Here is a 16,937-nt window from a genome sequence, read left to right on the forward strand (position 1 = left end):
ACCAGCAGTTCTTTTGATAGCTGGACCTTACCGGTTTCATCGTAGGAAGGAAAATACTATGGCCCTTCCATCTCGTCCCAAGCCAATCTAATTTGAGTGATAGACATGCCTAGGTCTGCCAGTATGAGCTTGCATATTGCGTATACGACCGAAAGACCAAAATCTTATTAAGATGTTTCGTCTGCGTGATACGAGCACAGCAGACATAATTAGAACAATCTCATCTCTTTACTCGTAAGGGGACCGTGGGGACACCAGATCTTTGGAGGCCCGATTAATACCCGATCATTAGTAAGCCTGGGGAGGCATAGCACGTGACTGCCACAACCCGGGTGAGAATGTAACTGCAGAGCGGGGCTAATCCTGGTGACTCCGATAATCGGCAATCGAAATCCCCTACAGATATACGATCCCTAGGTATGCGGAAATCAAGCTTGAGCTCTAGGCTATCTAGTACATAGAGAAGTAAATAAATCCCTCCTAAACTTTTCTAGCCCACGAGACAGGTCTTGTATCCCGAGTACAACTCCAACTTCCCTTCCTCAACAACATAACTCGCAGAGATCGAGTTCGGTTTGAGGTGGATATTTTCCCCTCCTACACGCATGGAATCGTCGGTATGCTGCGATTATTTTCGCAAAATGCAACCAAAGTGACAAATTCAACACATGCAGCTGGGCGTCTACAGCAATGCTCGAAGATACATATACCACCATGGAGACCTGCATCGCCGCTAGATGAGTATGAATACGAAGCTATTGTCTGAACTCTCGTATACTTTTGCTGACCATGCTAGATGGGTTGCCAAAGATGCGAGACCCATTAGTCTGCGCCAACTCATGGTCTTCGGACGGTCGTTGACTGAAGCACGACTTATAAGCTCCGCGAACTATGTGAGAACAGAGCTTCCAACCAGGTGAATAGACATTCTTTCTACTGCTTCTATGGCTTTGGCTGACAAGGGTAGATTAGCACACCGTATACGAGACATGCAAACGCTCCCCTATGTCGTCGTCACCAATCCGCATATGAGTCAAGTCTACGAGTTATACTACAAAGCATTTGAGAGCTTGCGAAGAGTGCGCGATATCAAGACACTAGAAGATAACGACAAACTATGCAAAGTCATTAGCACTACCCTACAAGAGCATCTTACCGTAATACCAAAGCTAGCAATGGGCGTGTTGGAATGCCGAGATTTAATGAATCCTTCGGACATGGACAAATTTATGAACACAATTTTGCGATCGAGAATATCGCGACGAGTTATCGCAGAGCAACATCTAGCTTTAACAGAAACTTTCCATTCACAGTGGAATTTTCCCGATGGGAAACCAGCGGAGTCTGAGTTTGTTGGTGAAGTCTTCTTGAAGTGCAATGCAAAGGAGGTAGTCGAACGAGTAGGCAATGAAGTTCAAGCTTTAATGTCAGCTACTTATGGCCCCTCCACCATGATGCCTGAAATACGGCTTGCTGGACATGTCGAAGCTACATTTCCATATATCCTCAGCCATCTAGAATACATAATCGGTGAACTACTACGAAACTCCGTGCAAGCGGTTGTCGAAAAGCAGAGAAACGGCCGAAACAAAAACCAACCTCCTCCTCCTATCGACATAACAGTCTGCGAAGCGCCCCAACATGTGATAATCCGAGTATCAGATCAAGGAGGCGGTATACCTCGAGATATTCTTCCATACCTCTGGGCATTCAGTAAAGGACCCCGCAGTAATCAACGTCTTGAAAACCTCAACCAGGTACCAAAAATGGCTGCTACAATGCAAGAACTGCGCGTAACAGACGAAGCGCCCGAGTCGCAAGGATCCGAAGGAACAGCAGCGATGGCAGCGACTGGGGGGAATGTAGGTCCCAGCTCCACAGCACACGAAACATCCCTCTCTTCACTCACCAGTCGCCCTCCCAATCTCCGTCTGGGTATGGGTTTACCATTGAGTCGAGTCTACGCCGAATACTGGGCTGGGAGTTTAGAGCTACACAGTTTAGAGGGATATGGCTGTGATGCATTTTTACAGATTTCGAAATTGGGGAATAAGAATGAACAGTTGACAACGAGGGCTAGTATGGATGCTATATAGTAAGACATGACTTTTGAATATACCCGGAATGGCTTTCTTTGCATGCGATGATGGATATCAATAAAGCAGACTTGCACTTTCCTTTTCCAACTTCACCTAGGCGTTAAAGTTCATGGGTTTGCGACGGCCACAGTGCACAGGCGGTCAGGCGGTGATATACAACACAAGAACTGAATCATGAAGAGTAGTAGGAAGTATAGTGAACAAATTATCATGAAGGAGCATGAATTACATCGTGGCTAAAACTAGTGGAAATAGAAGCCTCTCATAAGAAGCTATTTAGAATTAAGAGGCCTTCTGAACGTTAACTGTCGAAGAAAAAAGAAAAACCACATGTTGCAGAACAACCCGTCTTGCAACTCTCTCAGCATCACCTGCTATCATATCATCCATACTCGGGTGCCCCCGATACATCCTCACAATCCAATTTTAGATTAGAACATTCTCCCCCAAGCACGCCTTATTTAACGACGGCCGTGACTGCGAGTTGCGGCACCGCCTTGCATTTGCTCAAGTTCTTGTTCTAAGGACTTGATGGCAGCATGTGTACTCTCCAAATCCTTGTTCAAACGATCACGCTCACTGATGAGCTTCTGCTCCCACTGTCTGAAACGGTGCTCCTCAATCTTAACCTGCTCGGTGAAACGCTTTCTTAAGCTCTCTTCCTCTTCCTTGAATTTAGGGTTATCAAGCTTCCTAGGTCTAGCTTCACCGAATTTGCGAGTCTCCATTTGTTGGGCGCGGTAAGCCTCGTAGTGTGCTTCTTCGGTAGTGTGAATGAGATCGAGCATGTGTGTTCGGATAAGAATGGATCTCAACTTCTTGAAATCGCAGTGGTCTTCGTTCTCGACTTCAGCAACACCCCATGCGTATTGACGACCCTTAACGATACGTCCATCACTAGTCTTGACATCCTTCTCTGAGCCAATGACTGCAAATGGCATAGCAGCCATCAAACTTCGGGCATGTTGAGCAGCAGCCTCGTCATCTTCCTCGATAGGTGGTGTGTAGATCTTGATACCTTGTGCTTCAATGACAGCTTGGATCTGTAGAAAATACGTTAACTTCGACAACGATAATGGTTTACTCAAATACACTATACCTTTTGCTTATAACGGGCCAAATCAGCCGGGCTTAAGGTATCAGCCTTAGCAACTACTGGAATCAAGTTTACCCTTGAACTGAGTCTCTTCATAACCTCAATATCGAGGGGTTTCAGTGTGTGGCCAGTAGGTCGGATGAAGTACAAGCAAGCGTGTACACGTAAATCGATTTTATCAACACGGCGAGGCTGTTGCTCTTGCAACATATAGGACTCATGTTGATCATCCAAAAACTCGATGATTGGCATCCAGGAGTCGCGATTGTTGACATAATCTCCAAAACCAGGTGTATCGATAACAGTCAAACGAACTAAGACAGTGTCAACAATGGCCAATTAATTATCTCAAGTGAACTGAATGTGTTGGATTCCATACCCTTGAAGAATTTCTCTTCTAATTCAGCCTTTGTGATTTCAATCTCAACAGTTTTATCCACTTGCTTTGCGTGTCTGCGTTTGTGATCGGCATAGTTTTTGATTGTGGTAGAGAAGAGGGTATTAATGAAGGTTGTCTTTCCAAGTCCAGATTCGCCAGCGACCTACAAGAGGTGATTAGTATAAAGTTGCTGAGAGATTTGAAAGCAGCATAGATAACCACATACCATAATAGTGAAGGCAGCACCTCTCTTTGCGACAATCTTGTGTCTTTGGTTGGGCAAATTCGCAATTCCGATGGGGGAAGCGCTTTCGGCGGTGGGTGGTGCCATGGTGATTATCTATTTACTGAGTTCGATGATTGCAAGGGTATTGAAGAAGGAGAAATAGATGGGAACGTTGTGATGCCTTTGAAAATTAATTGTTTTCCGATATTGCTGTCGGTGGGTTTGTGGTTGAACGAACGGTCTGGTACTCAGGAGAATAATAATCGTATTGCTGGGGTGAAATTCGAAGTACAAGCTGCCCCTGGGAATTGACTGATTCCTTATTTCGGCTAGAGAACCCCCAAAGGCCAAAAGCCACTAGAGATACTAATAGACGCTAACTAATATTGGTTAGCTCCATGGAATTGCATATCGGATTATCTTTTCGGATTAATTAATTTGAAAAAAATCCAAATCCATGCAATGCGATAAGATTTTGAAGCTCAGAAATTCATCTCACAATATTAATATGCCCTTAAATCGGTAACAATGAAGACGGAATTTAAGGTGAGTCCCATTGCTTAACGTCCTGATATATCTAGATAGGACTGTCACTTACTAAATACTCAATTAGTTCTCCAATCTCTTAGGGACTGTTTACAGCCAAGGAAACCTTCTCTTCAGTCCAGATGGATCATGTCTATTTTCTCCAGTAGGGAACAGAGTCACAGTTTTTGATTTAGTAAAGTGAGTTACACCCTCTGAGGTGAATATTCATATACTGATATGATTTCAGTAATAAGTCACATACACTTCCATTCGCACATCGAAAGAATATAGCACGGTTGGGACTTGCGCCGCGAGGAAACTTATTGCTTTCAGTCGATGAAGATGGCCGCGCGATATTGACCAATGTACCGAGAAGGATTGTCCTTCACCACTTTTCTTTCAAATCAGCTGTATCCGCCATATCGTTTTCGCCATCTGGGCGCCATTTCGCTGTGGGAGTTGGACGAATGATCGAAGTATGGCATACACCCTCAACACCGGATACAAATTCAGAAGGGGAGTTAGAGTTTGCGCCATTTGTTAGACACAGAGTATATACCGGTCACTATGATACTGTTCAAAGCATCGAATGGTCGAGTGATTCTCGTTTTTTCCTTAGTGCAGCAAAAGATTTGACAGCCCGGATATGGAGCTTGGATCCAGAAGAAACCTTTATACCTACTACATTGGCGGGCCACAGAGAAGGTGTTATGGGCGCATGGTTTTCGAAAGATCAGGAGACTATTTACACTTGTAGTAAGGACGGAGCAGTATTTCAATGGGCGTATATACGGAACCCCAATGCTCCTGAGCCAGAGGATGAGGATGAGGATATGGAAAATCCGGACGACGACTCGCACATGCAATGGAGAATTACGGAGCGACATTACTTCCTACAGAACAACGCTAAGGTCAATTGTGTTGCATACCATGCCGAAACGAATCTTTTGGTTGCAGGATTCTCGAATGGTGTATTTGGACTCTACGAAATGCCAGAATTCAACATGATCCATACCTTGAGTATCTCACAAAACGATATTGACTTCGTCACAATTAACAAGTCTGGAGAATGGCTCGCATTTGGAGCCTCAAAGCTGGGGCAACTCTTAGTTTGGGAATGGCAATCAGAATCATATATCTTGAAGCAACAAGGCCATTTCGATTCAATGAATTCCTTGGTTTACTCCCCAGACGGACAAAAGATTATCACCACTGCTGACGACGGAAAGATAAAAGTTTGGGATGTGAATACTGGTTTCTGTATAGTCACTTTCACAGAACATACCAGTGGAGTCACGGCTTGTGAATTTGCCAAGAGAGGAAATGTTCTTTTCACATCAAGTCTTGATGGGTCGATAAGAGCATGGGATTTGATAAGATATCGAAATTTCCGTACTTTTACAGCGCCCACTAGACTTTCATTCTCATCCTTAGCAGTTGATCCCAGTGGCGAAGTCGTTTGCGCGGGATCTTTAGATTCTTTCGATATCCATATTTGGTCGGTACAGACTGGTCAATTACTAGATAGATTATCAGGTCACGAGGGACCTGTATCATCACTAGCTTTTGCGCCAAATGGAGGTGTAGTAGTAAGTGGAAGTTGGGATCATACAGTTAGAATTTGGTCTATTTTTGACCGTACACAAACGAGCGAACCGCTTCAACTTCAAGCGGATGTATTAGATGTCGCATTCCGTCCCGATTCACTACAGCTTGCTGTCTCAACACTAGATGGACAGTTGACATTCTGGTCCGTTTCAGAAGCTGAACAACAGTCAGGTGTTGATGGCCGAAGAGACGTTTCAGGTGGTCGAAAAATAACCGACCGAAGAACCGCCGCTAATGCTGCGGGCAACAAAAGTTTCGGGTCCCTTAGATATAGCGCAGACGGATCCTGTGTTCTTGCAGGTGGTAACAGTAAATACATATGTTTGTATTCTGTAGACTCCCTCGTCTTACTGAAGCGATTTACCGTCAGTGTCAACTTATCCCTATCCGGAACGCAAGAGTTCCTCAACAGCAAACTTTTGACCGAAGGTGGACCAGCCGGTCTTATCGATGAGCAAGGTGAAGCCTCTGACCTCGAAGACCGCATCGATCGATCTCTCCCCGGATCAACCCGCGGTGGAGATCCTTCCGTCCGCAAAAGACTCCCCGAAGTACGCGTTGCCGGCGTGGCTTTCTCTCCCACAGGAAGATCCTTCTGCGCAGCCTCAACAGAAGGACTCCTCATCTACAGTCTCGACACTATGCCCCTCTTCGACCCCATCGATCTCGATCTCGCCGTCACCCCCTCCTCCACTCTCCACGTCCTCAACATCGAAAAAGATTACCTCAAAGCTCTCGTCATGGCATTCCGTCTCAACGAAGCTCCGCTCCTCCGTCAAGTCTTCGAAGGTATCCCACACCCCAACATCGCGCTCGTAGTCGCTGAATTACCAGTCGTTTACATTCCTCGTCTGCTGCGTTTTGTAGCCATGCAAACGGAGGAATCCCCTCATCTGGAATTTTGCTTACTCTGGGTCCAAGCGATACTCGTTTCCCATGGTCAATGGGTTGGCGAAAATAGAATTCTAGTGGACTCAGAACTAAGAATTGTGGGGAGAGCAGTGGGCAGGATTAGAGACGATTTGAGAAGGCTGGCGGATGAAAATGTTTACATGATTGATTATCTACTTAATCAACCATTAGAAAAGGGAATCGAGGGTACAGATGCAGGGGAGAAGGATGTAGTGGTCAAAGATGTGGATATTAATGATGATGATGATGAGGCGGAATGGATTGGTCTAGATTAGGTTGTATCATATTATATGGAAGGAAAAAAAATTTAAGCTGGTTTTTGTACTCATTTTTGAAAACTTGGTTGTGTGTATTATTATTGTTGTTCTCGTTGTTGTTGTCGCCTCCCAATTTTGGAAGATCTTGTATATTCGTTGATCAATTATCAGGATGCATACTCTGTCTGCAAATCAACATCAGTCTCGCCAAATTCTCTTTTGCATAAATATTTACATTCCCATCACAATCTTCACCCCTATCTCTATTCGATGCAGATCCTTCTCTTCTAGAATAAAAGGTCACTCACTATTAAAATATCATCAGCCGCTTTTTCTCATCGCTCACATTCCAAATGCACGGGAAGTTGCATGTCGTGTAAATTCACAATTTATTGTATTTTTATTTGATATTTTGTAAGCATAAATACGTATATGTAATATGTACATGTATAAATGTATATCTATCATAAAGCGTGGGTGGGTATCATCCAACGCGTAGACCAAAAGCGATCTGCGAAGCGAATAGGGGTATCCAGAATGCGGGGTGTGGTGTCTTTCCAATGCATCCGTTGGCTCTAATCAAAATACCAACCTCCCCATATACAAAATAAAAATGCTTTGTAACCATAAGCCATCCATACTCATTGAAAGGCGAGCGATCGTATGTCTATAAACAATAAGAGCTATGCGAACATTCGCCTCGTCGGTAAATATTTGCATGCAAAACGATACGCTAAACTGTACCCAAGCGATGACGTTCCCAAATACCAGCCTGGATATTCTCGTTGCCTTTCTCCAACCCAGCGATTTTCTCCAATAAACGCCAATCGCATGCCTCTATCCAATCACGTTTACCGTTTGATCTCGTGAGTTGAAGGGCGCCAATTTGCTTCATGAAAGCGATGGTTTGATCTATTCTGCCGTGTTCGACGAGCGCAATTTTGCGGACTCTTTTGCCGGTTTTGAGACAGCGTTTGGGGAGGACTTTACGGGTCAGAGGCAGTAAGGAGGTGATGTAGGTTGCGCCGTGGGATTTGAGGAGGTCGGTTAGCCAGAGGTGGGAGGAAATGCAAGGGGAGAGTATGAATATTGCGTTATGGAAGGCACAGTTTGTTGTTTGCTTACATTGACCAGTGCCGGTAAAGATGGTTTCGGTAAGAGGTTCAGAAGAGTTTACTTTCTGTAGAGACCTTAATTGCTCTAGAGACATCCGACGAGATCTATGGGTAGGCCTATTCGGTGTGATTTGAGGAATCTCGACGTTTTTAGAGATTATTGGAAGCATTTGTTGCGGCAGTGACTTCATAACATTCAAGGAAGACACTGAAGAATCGGACAAAACGAGAGGTCTTGATTGTCTTGTTGATGGAGGCGAAATCAGTTTTAGGGACTTGGTTGATCGTGCGACCAACGAAACTGGCATAGTTTGGGTGCCTTGATCTTTTGTAAAGAGCCGTCTTGGTTGAATGACACTAGGCATGATGATTCCTGTATCACCCCGCCTTCGAATTGGTACCAGATTTTTGACATCAAACTTAGCCTTTACCTCTAGATCCCGAGGGAAGCTTGTGTGAACCGCTGTAACTAAAATATCAACTGGAACCTGGAACCCAAAGTCTTTATGAATAACACGAGTGAGCCATTTTCCTTGAGAGCTTTGAAGCCTCGAGTATATCAGTCCAAGGCGGTCCCAGGTGTCTTTGTCATTTGGATCTGCGAGAGATTTTATAGTAGCTGAAGACCCTTCGTTCTGAGCAGCAATGGTGATTAGAGTATCCTCGATCTCTTGCACGGTGACTTTCATATGTTCAACGACTGTCTCCTATGAGAGTGTTTTAGCAAAGTGCCTGTGCAAGTTTGTACATCACATGAAGGAGCCCATGATCATACTTCACTCGGTCGAAGCGTGAGTCCATTCATGGGGTAATCTCAAGAGAATAGCTTCCCCCGAACGAATATACTGACCTGATTCGTATCTCGTCCTATATACTTCATGATACATTGTACACGATAGCCTATATCATTCCTAACTAAATCATCGCGACCAGCCTTGGGATTCCACACAGGTATCAATGTCCCATCCCCCTCTTCGAACTCTTTGAATGTGGCACGTTGTTCGACAGTCATATAAAAATACCTAGCAAGGAAGCGTTCGAAGGTTACTTTGTGGACGTCGTAGTCTCGATCATCCAGAACCTCTGGTTTAAGGGTAAATAAAACCGAAGGGTCGTCTTTATACATAGCATCCAAGGTATCGCGATGGAGTTTGAACCAACGAATCCAGGCATCACTCACCTTCTCCTTCAAAATCTTGGGAAGCAATGGCGGAAACCTGCAGATCAAGCCCTCGAGTTCGTCTAGGAGTTTGCATACTTTGTAGAATGGCAAAGTTTTCATTGTAAGAAGTGATGTTCAGCATAAGTAGGTAGCAGGTGAGATAAGACGTGTTGTGCTGATGAACAAGAGAACGAATATGTGACTATGTTCATATTTCGGAAGAGTGTATAGTTGCAGTTGTATAGAGATGGATGCGTAGTGATATCTCTTTATTATAGACCAATTCAAGTCGCGCGGAAACTGTACTGCAACCGAAAGTACACTAGATGGGCTAGATGGGCTAGGAGACACGAAAACAGCTCGAAATCTCGTGACCTTGATGGCTCCAGTCGGAGTTTATAACTTCCGAGCTTGTTGATTTGAACATTGAATTTCCCCTTTCTCTTGAAAAGGCCTAGACTGTCTCGACCTGTCACGTGCACGTCTAAATGCAATCCAGAGTTCATCCCATTTGTTTGTTTCTTCATTCTTCATCCACTCTATCAATGCCATCTAAACAAAACACCAGGGTTGTTCCAAACCCATCAACCCCCAGAATTGACGGGGATATTCGTCACCTGCATCCAAAATCATCCAAAGTCGTCCATAATTCACAAGTCTTGCTATATAAGTCTTGACAACGACATACTACCTAGGCAACCCAAGGATCGGCTAGCATGAAACTGTAATAAATAATAATAATCATAACAACAACAAGAACTATTCCAATTTCAATCCCAATAGACAAACCTAGAACACTTTCAACAAATACTCGAGCCTGGATGGAGTAAGACAGAAACGTTGATGTCTTTCCTGTCCTTCACTGCACTTGACTTCCCTCACAACACAGCACAACACAACACAACACAACTCATCGTTCTGCGTCCAAAAACAAGTTTTCTTCTTGGAACGATTGCGGACACTTCCATTTCTCTTGTCTGGTGTTGGTGATGGTCGAATTCGTTTCCATTTGATCAGAAATCTAAAAATACCTACAACTCCATTTTCTGTTCCTTTATTCATCTCATCTCGGTCTTTTCTTGCTCGCTTTCATACTCCTTTTTGGCTATTTGTTGACATATCGGCTCCCCTACTTGCCAAATGCATAACGATTATTCGATTACGATAACACAAACATAAACACAAGAATTTCTTCAACATTGAATGCTTATATTCAAAATTACCTTCATTCCACTATTCTGTGATCATTATATATACTTATTCTCTCCAATATGCACCATGGATTCATTCCACCACCGAACAACCTCAATTGATCGTGCTTCTGTTGAATCAATTCTAACAGGGGCCGATCAACCTACTGATGTACCAAGTCCCCATATTGGTACTTCACCCAATAGAGTAAACTTCTCTCCAAACCAACCACCGCGACCCATCGTACGACCAGATCGTGCACTATCTTATACTTCAAGAAGACCAAATCGACTTTCACTAACTTTCCCCGTTGCTCCAAGCAACGGCCTTGAATCAGTCAGAGCTACTCCGACTTCATCAAATGCTCCATCAATTCCCGGCACGCCTGCAGATCCCAACGTTATCCTGTCGCCAAACGATTCAAACGGGTTTCTAGTCGCCCTAGCTAGTCAGGAAAGGAGGGTTCTTGAACTTAAGGAGGAGCTGGACAAAGCCGAAAATGAACTCAAGCAGCTGAAAAAACAATGGGCAAACCATGAAGCAACAAAGAAGAGAGCAGAGATTCGCCATGTCGAGAAGCTTCAACCTGTGCAAACTGAGCGCGGGTCTGCTGATGAGAACATACTTACGACCCCCAAACAAAGTATAGATATGGACCGAAAGAAAGCTTTTCTTGCCAATCTTCCTCACCTACCGAAAGATCAGAAAAATCCACGAAGGAAGATCATAACTGGCGGTCATACCCGCACACTTTCGCTCCTTTCCCCAGAAAGAATGACGCACAATTCCACACTTCCCGAATCCAACGGAACAACCTCCGTCGACCTCCCAAGAAGCACAACTATGCCGGATACAAGTATTGGCATCTCCAGGGTCAACACCAATCGAGCAAATAGACATTCATATCAAGGAGGACTAGGGGTGACACATGGAGTGAAGCAAATTACAGAAGATGTCAAAGCTGGGCTATGGACTTTTCTCGAGGACCTGCGCCAAGCTACAGTAGGAGACGAAGCGGTCAATGGCACGGCGAACAAACGATCAAGCTTGGATGCATCACAACGTGGACTCAATAAGCGAATTAGTAAAGGCAGTCTACGAGGACGACGAGGCAAATCACCAAGACCAGATCCATCATCACAAAGAACATGGGATTCCTTAACCGGTGATAATCCCGCTCTACTAGATTTGGGAGGCGCATTATGGCAAGACCCTGATACTCTTGCGGCACCCATGAAACCCACAAACGTTCAGAAGAAGCGCGCAAGGCCAATTTCCTTCCCTACTGCCACCATCGACGATGACGATTGGTCCAATTGGGATCCTCCCGCTCCCAAATCGCCCATGAGATGGAGCGGTAGTTCCACACTATCCGGTCCAGTGACTCCTGGAAATGCAAGCGGCGAAGATGAAGTAAAGTGAGAATTTCATTCTGTTCCTAGCAAAAGAAAATTTTCACTAACAATACTATCACAGCATCATGGACTCAAACAACCCGCCAGACTCGCCGTCAAGAAGGGATGAAATCCCATGGCCTGCTCTCGATCAATTGAAACCGGGTAATCTTAAGAAAACAGTATCTACAATGATGAATCAATGGGAGAAAAGTCTTACTCCACCCCCCGAAGAAGCAACGTCTGGAGATTTTCTTACCGGTTCCCCTCGTGTTAAAGGGGGACGAGAACGAGATGGAACTAATTTCGCCGAGACAAATTCTTAATGTGTAGAGTAGTTGGCTGGTATCTCGTGATAATGTTTTCTGCTTATAATGTATGAAATGGAACAACACGGCTGGATAGCACGAGGTGGAATTGGTAGGAGATCTGAGATAGATTGTTACTTTCTACCCTTGGTTTTTAGATAGATCGGACAAGACTAGAACATATGTCTGTGCTCTGATTGATGATAGATGATTTTGATGAAGGAATGAAATGACTTTATTGCCTACTTGTTGTTGCAGTTTGTTATTGCAGTACCGTGTTCAGTTAGCGAGGGTATGAACGTTCGATCATCTATCAGATAAGATTTCACCCATTTCCAAAACATGAATAAATTTTGTATTTGGATGTTCAACTTTGTTTTGACATTCAAGTGTCGTATGATCCATTCGCCATCAAATCGTAATTTTACCATCTAGATAGTATAAACATAGACTATCTACAATTCTCAACAATACAAAAATATTCTAATTTCTATATCCTCATAATCCAGCTCGCATGACTTCTATGTAACCAACTCGCAACGTCTCATTCCCCCGTTAAATCTTAGGACTCTCACCCAAAAAGCCATCCGCAACCGCCTTGATCAATTGCGTTGCAATGGCCGTGAAAGAAGGCAACCTCAGATTCCCCTCCTTATATCCCTCGCTAGCCGGTTCTCCCAACGGACTCGTTCCATTCAACAACGCCTCCCTAATCTCCTCCATCTCAAACCACTTCGCATCTTCCAATTCCGGATCATGCTCCAGATGAATTTTCTCGCCATCCGGTAACGCTTGGGCAATAGCACCGATCATCAAATTCGCAGGATAGGGCCAGGGTTGGGTACTATGAATGACAACGCGACCGAGTTTCACGCCGGACTCCTCCCAGACTTCGCGACGCACGGCTTCCTCGACGGATTCGGCGGGCTCGCAGAACCCGGCCAGCGCGCTGTACCAGTATTGTGGCCAGCGCTTTTGACGGCCGAGGAGAACGCGTTTGCCGTCGTGGCTGACGACCGCCATGATGACGGTGGGATCGGTCCGTGGGAAACAGAGATTGGATACGCCTTTGCGCGTTGCGCAGGAGGCTCTTTGGGTGGGGGTTGCGGGGTTGGTTCCTGCTTGGGCGGTGGGGAGAGAGGCGAAATCTGTGGGGGGACAGACGCGTTTGGTACCTGCGTTGACCTGTGATTTTGTTAGTTTTGGTAATATTCCAAACTGGAGACTTTTTTCTTCGTTTTTTTTTTTCATCTCCAAGTAGAGTGAACTTACAGAAAGCGTAGGTTGTCCACAGCCCCCACAGAAAGGATTCCTAGCATTCCAATCCAGAAGCGCTCTGGCCTGGGCAAAAATCGCAGCTTCTTGTGCGTCTAGACTCATAAGCATTCTTCCCTCTTGAAACACCAATCCCTTCTCCTGCATGGCTTTGACCACGCTATTGGCTTCGTTCTCGTATGTTCCTTTCGGGGTCACGTCGATAGCGAAATACGGAATCCCGCTGTAAATCCCATGCTTGAATCCTTCCTTATCTTTACTCCTCTCATCCAAGCCCAGGAATAAAACCAAGGGCGACGTCTTTGAAGAATTAAACTCCTTGATCATCGTCTCCTCATCTTTTTCAAATGGGTTCTGTCCCGTCAATCCCGTGATGTCGGAGTGAGAGGAGTAGGCCAGGTGACTGGGATCTTTAGTCAGCGGAGCGAGATTGTTAAGAAGCAGGAAATTGGTGGCGGGATGTGTGAATGCGCTGGAGATGAAATCATGGTTGGCGCGGAGGAAGGAAACGCGGTTGAGAGGCGAGCCGGAGAAGTAGTTGGCTACTTCGCGGCCGAATTTGCGGGTTAGCATGGAGTCGACGTCGGGGTGGGCGGGAGGCGGGAGAGAGGGTGAGGGCATGGCTTGGATATTGTGGTTTGGATGGTGGCGATGAGGAAGAGAGGGTGAGCGAGGGTGAGTGAGGGTGAGATGAGTGTTCTGGGGAGGGTTTATATATTATAATGTTTGGGAATACTCGAGTAGAGAGAGAGAGAAGGATCCAATCTACCTAGAAAGGAAATAGTGGGGTGGCCACTCTATCTTTTATCTAAAATCCGACCCTCGGGATTTCTAAGCCAACAAACACATTTCGAATTGATAGTCATCCACTTATGATTATTAAAGTCGTTTCACCCATTTGCTTGTTCGCATTGCCGGAGTCATCTTGAGGAGAACGGATTAGTATGTATTACAAGCAGCCGAGGGGTAACAATGTCGATAGATATCTAGCCGTGAGACTGTGTCTTACCTTCGGAAACCCCTATGTTTCTTAAATTCTCCGGTCCATTTCACTTCAATTCGACCTCGAATCAACATCAAAGTTCGAGCATCACAATTGAAGCGTTCAAACTCCATGTAAGTTGCATAATCGATAAGTTACAGAAATAAACAACTAATGACGTCTTCTCTCTCCCCCGCCGACTTCCGTCCAATATCCATTTGACAACTACCCCAGTCCCAGTCCCAGTCCCAGTCCCAGCCAGGACACCTAGAATCGGACAAGTGGCCGCATCATGTGACGAACATTAGTCATGTGAAGTTCCAAACTACAAACCTTGCTTTGAACAAAGTATCTTTCACCGTAATCATTGTATACTTCACCAAGAGCCTTCCAAAACACTATACATACCGTGTTCACTTCATATCTCGCTCCTTTGCTGCGACCAGGATACGATACTAGAATATCGATCATTCGAGAAGTTGGCTCGAGTTGAGGGCATTGCAATCCTTTTTTGTCTTACCATTACGATAGAGGTTTGGTAGACCGCCACATTTGCACGTCAGATCATATTAGGGTTTGGTCCAGATATTGAGTCATACTTTTTTCTTTGCTTTTTTGAAAGGAAAACTTGGAGAGCTTGTTTTATTTTTCCACGGCAGACCTTCATTTTTGGGTTGTTCATATTTGATAGATTTACACTTCTTTGGAGATTGGGTCTGTACAAAAACTCAAGATGGTTCCTCCGACTCAGAATTTGAATTTGGATATTACTGCTATCTCGGGGATATGTGGGTATGTGTCAATCGAGCTTGGCCCGAAAAACTTGGATAAGGGAAGTTGCTGATGAGAATTAGTTCGATATCGATTGCTTGTTGGATAGTGGTTTTCAGTCCTCAGATTATTGAGAATTGGAGACGTGGCTCGGTGAGTACTTTCATATACGGCCATTGAGGTTCTGCTTGCAAGCCAATTGGGTTGTTGGAGGCAATTGACTGAGGGCAATGTGCTGATATTTGGTAGGCTGATGGATTATCTCTACAATTCATTATTATATGGCTTGCCGGTGATGTTTTCAACATCTGGGGTGCGATGCTCCAAGGTGTTCTTCCTACAATGGTAAATATTGTCCAATAAACCTCATGTGACATCGATGTTAATATCATTAGATTATCCTCGCCGTATACTACACCATAGCAGACATAGTTCTTCTAGGCCAGTGCTTCTACTATAAGGGCTTCACTTGGCGCGACGAAGTTAAGCCACCACCAACCCCACCCAAACCCACCTATGCAGCCATAGCAGCTAGCACACCCAGCGAAACCACCGCTCTCCTCAATGGCTTAGAGAGAAGACATAGCGGCACCTCTGTCTCAGCTCAACATCTCTCTCCCGTTGTTCCGCTTCTGGACTCCCCTTCTTCTAACGATACACCCACCACCAAGAAAGCCAAAAGTTCCCCAATGCAAACTTTCCTCTTCAATTTCTTCAGCATCATCCTCGTCTGTATCGCTGGTGTTCTCGGTTGGTGGATATCCAACTCCTCTTCTGCTCAATCTCACAAAACACACGATAAACACTCACCCACTCATACCAGCCCAACATTTTCTCCCTTGGGACAAACCTTCGGCTACCTCTGCGCCGTCCTCTATCTCAGTTCTCGAGTCCCTCAACTTCTCCTTAACCATCGCCGTAAATCTACTCAGGGAATCTCGATGCTTTTCTTCTTATTCGCTTGCATAGGAAATCTGACATACGTCCTTTCCATCTTCGCTTACGAAGCCCCCTGTCTGACAGCCTCAAGACATGGACACTCCAAGTGCGAAAGTGGCGAAGCGCGATCCGAATACCTTCGCTACATTGCTGTCAATGCGAGTTGGCTAGCAGGTAGCGCGGGTACGTTATTATTGGACGCAGGAGTTTTTGTACAATTCTTTTTGTACGGAGATGGAGAAGGGAAGGTGGTAGAAGAGGAAGCGGCTGTTCAAGGGAATGGAGAGACGAATGGTATCGTGGCTTGATAAGTATGGGTATGAAAAGTGTTGAAATGTAGTGAGAACTAAAATTGAGTAGGCACCGAAAGCTCGGTGAAAGGGGATGAGGCGTGATGGTTGTGAAGTATAGTATCTGTGTCACTATGTACACTACACGTGGAACGACAATTTCTTATGAAAATTGGAAAAATAAAAGGATCTTGGATGGATAGGATGGAATGGGATAAATTTGCGTTTTAATTTTAAGGTGGTATTTTGGAAACTTGTATCATCACAATAAAATTGAGTCAAAGTTAAGATCTTGATTTAAAGAGCCACAATCCCATAATTAGTAAAATAAATGAACAGGAGTAGGTGATAGTTTGCTTGCAAATGGAAATCGAAGCCGTATAGTATCACTCTTGCTTCTATGTT

General features: G+C 44.8%; 7 protein-coding genes across 7 annotated transcripts; 4 read left to right on the plus strand and 3 right to left on the minus strand.

The window, feature by feature from the left end:
- The first annotated feature begins 416 nt into the window (after window positions 1-416).
- Window positions 417-2,289, plus strand: Bcpkp2. The gene is made up of 3 exons (XM_024697500.1): window positions 417-741; window positions 797-916; window positions 968-2,289. Exons 1-3 carry the CDS (start codon window positions 620-622, stop codon window positions 2,094-2,096), a joined length of 1,371 nt encoding a protein of 456 aa, XP_024553316.1. The 5' UTR covers window positions 417-619; the 3' UTR covers window positions 2,097-2,289.
- Window positions 2,290-2,296: 7 nt separating this feature from the next.
- Bccdc12 lies at window positions 2,297-4,102 on the minus strand. Its single transcript, XM_024697501.1, has 4 exons — window positions 3,801-4,102; window positions 3,575-3,737; window positions 3,199-3,509; window positions 2,297-3,142 (listed from the first exon to the last, which is right to left on the minus strand). Exons 1-4 carry the CDS (start codon window positions 3,903-3,905, stop codon window positions 2,561-2,563), a joined length of 1,161 nt encoding a protein of 386 aa, XP_024553317.1. The 5' UTR covers window positions 3,906-4,102; the 3' UTR covers window positions 2,297-2,560.
- Window positions 4,103-4,277: 175 nt separating this feature from the next.
- On the plus strand, window positions 4,278-7,452 carry BCIN_15g02620 (hypothetical protein). Its single transcript, XM_024697502.1, has 3 exons — window positions 4,278-4,346; window positions 4,414-4,526; window positions 4,576-7,452. The coding sequence occupies exons 1-3, from the start codon at window positions 4,329-4,331 to the stop codon at window positions 7,121-7,123; spliced, it is 2,679 nt and encodes an 892-aa protein (XP_024553318.1). The 5' UTR covers window positions 4,278-4,328; the 3' UTR covers window positions 7,124-7,452.
- A 46-nt stretch (window positions 7,453-7,498) lies between these two features.
- On the minus strand, window positions 7,499-9,789 carry BCIN_15g02630 (hypothetical protein). Its single transcript, XM_001558156.2, has 2 exons — window positions 9,071-9,789; window positions 7,499-8,927 (listed from the first exon to the last, which is right to left on the minus strand). Exons 1-2 carry the CDS (start codon window positions 9,500-9,502, stop codon window positions 7,839-7,841), a joined length of 1,521 nt encoding a protein of 506 aa, XP_001558206.1. The 5' UTR covers window positions 9,503-9,789; the 3' UTR covers window positions 7,499-7,838.
- Window positions 9,790-9,949: 160 nt separating this feature from the next.
- BCIN_15g02640 (hypothetical protein) lies at window positions 9,950-12,532 on the plus strand. Its single transcript, XM_001558158.2, has 2 exons — window positions 9,950-11,991; window positions 12,050-12,532. Exons 1-2 carry the CDS (start codon window positions 10,586-10,588, stop codon window positions 12,291-12,293), a joined length of 1,650 nt encoding a protein of 549 aa, XP_001558208.2. The 5' UTR covers window positions 9,950-10,585; the 3' UTR covers window positions 12,294-12,532.
- A 107-nt stretch (window positions 12,533-12,639) lies between these two features.
- Bcnpy1 lies at window positions 12,640-14,617 on the minus strand. Its single transcript, XM_024697503.1, has 3 exons — window positions 14,560-14,617; window positions 13,548-14,474; window positions 12,640-13,460 (listed from the first exon to the last, which is right to left on the minus strand). Exons 2-3 carry the CDS (start codon window positions 14,169-14,171, stop codon window positions 12,831-12,833), a joined length of 1,254 nt encoding a protein of 417 aa, XP_024553319.1. The 5' UTR covers window positions 14,172-14,474; window positions 14,560-14,617; the 3' UTR covers window positions 12,640-12,830.
- Window positions 14,618-14,802: 185 nt separating this feature from the next.
- On the plus strand, window positions 14,803-16,894 carry BCIN_15g02660 (hypothetical protein). The gene is made up of 4 exons (XM_024697504.1): window positions 14,803-15,324; window positions 15,387-15,456; window positions 15,553-15,648; window positions 15,699-16,894. The coding sequence occupies exons 1-4, from the start codon at window positions 15,266-15,268 to the stop codon at window positions 16,548-16,550; spliced, it is 1,077 nt and encodes a 358-aa protein (XP_024553320.1). The 5' UTR covers window positions 14,803-15,265; the 3' UTR covers window positions 16,551-16,894.
- Window positions 16,895-16,937: the final 43 nt, after the last annotated feature.

Source organism: Botrytis cinerea, chromosome 15 (genome assembly GCF_000143535.2).
Source record: "Botrytis cinerea B05.10 chromosome 15, complete sequence".
NCBI lineage: Eukaryota > Fungi > Ascomycota > Leotiomycetes > Helotiales > Sclerotiniaceae > Botrytis > Botrytis cinerea.

What these genes read in the sequence shown, in the direction of transcription:
- Bcpkp2 (XM_024697500.1), top strand. Translation starts at nt 620, where the DNA reads ATGCTGCGATTATTTTCGCAAAATGCAACCAAAGTGACAAATTCAACA. An exon ending in CCTGCATCGCCGCTAGATGA is followed by an intron (nt 742 to 796) that starts GTATGAATACGA and finishes TGACCATGCTAG; the next exon opens with ATGGGTTGCCAAAGATGCGA. An exon ending in AGAACAGAGCTTCCAACCAG is followed by an intron (nt 917 to 967) that starts GTGAATAGACAT and finishes TGACAAGGGTAG; the next exon opens with ATTAGCACACCGTATACGAG.
- Bccdc12 (XM_024697501.1), bottom strand. Translation starts at nt 3,905, where the DNA reads ATGGCACCACCCACCGCCGAAAGCGCTTCCCCCATCGGAATTGCGAAT. An exon ending in AGAAGAGAAATTCTTCAAGG is followed by an intron (nt 3,510 to 3,574) that starts GTATGGAATCCA and finishes ACACTGTCTTAG; the next exon opens with TTCGTTTGACTGTTATCGAT. An exon ending in TGGCCCGTTATAAGCAAAAG is followed by an intron (nt 3,143 to 3,198) that starts GTATAGTGTATT and finishes TATTTTCTACAG; the next exon opens with ATCCAAGCTGTCATTGAAGC.
- BCIN_15g02620 (XM_024697502.1), top strand. An exon ending in ACAGTTTTTGATTTAGTAAA is followed by an intron (nt 4,527 to 4,575) that starts GTGAGTTACACC and finishes ATATGATTTCAG; the next exon opens with TAATAAGTCACATACACTTC.
- BCIN_15g02630 (XM_001558156.2), bottom strand. Translation starts at nt 9,502, where the DNA reads ATGAAAACTTTGCCATTCTACAAAGTATGCAAACTCCTAGACGAACTC. An exon ending in TAGGACGAGATACGAATCAG is followed by an intron (nt 8,928 to 9,070) that starts GTCAGTATATTC and finishes ACACTCTCATAG; the next exon opens with GAGACAGTCGTTGAACATAT.
- BCIN_15g02640 (XM_001558158.2), top strand. Translation starts at nt 10,586, where the DNA reads ATGCTTATATTCAAAATTACCTTCATTCCACTATTCTGTGATCATTAT. An exon ending in AGCGGCGAAGATGAAGTAAA is followed by an intron (nt 11,992 to 12,049) that starts GTGAGAATTTCA and finishes ATACTATCACAG; the next exon opens with CATCATGGACTCAAACAACC.
- Bcnpy1 (XM_024697503.1), bottom strand. Translation starts at nt 14,171, where the DNA reads ATGCCCTCACCCTCTCTCCCGCCTCCCGCCCACCCCGACGTCGACTCC. An exon ending in GTGGACAACCTACGCTTTCT is followed by an intron (nt 13,461 to 13,547) that starts GTAAGTTCACTC and finishes ACAAAATCACAG; the next exon opens with GTCAACGCAGGTACCAAACG.
- BCIN_15g02660 (XM_024697504.1), top strand. Translation starts at nt 15,266, where the DNA reads ATGGTTCCTCCGACTCAGAATTTGAATTTGGATATTACTGCTATCTCG. An exon ending in GCTATCTCGGGGATATGTGG is followed by an intron (nt 15,325 to 15,386) that starts GTATGTGTCAAT and finishes GATGAGAATTAG; the next exon opens with TTCGATATCGATTGCTTGTT. An exon ending in AGAATTGGAGACGTGGCTCG is followed by an intron (nt 15,457 to 15,552) that starts GTGAGTACTTTC and finishes GATATTTGGTAG; the next exon opens with GCTGATGGATTATCTCTACA.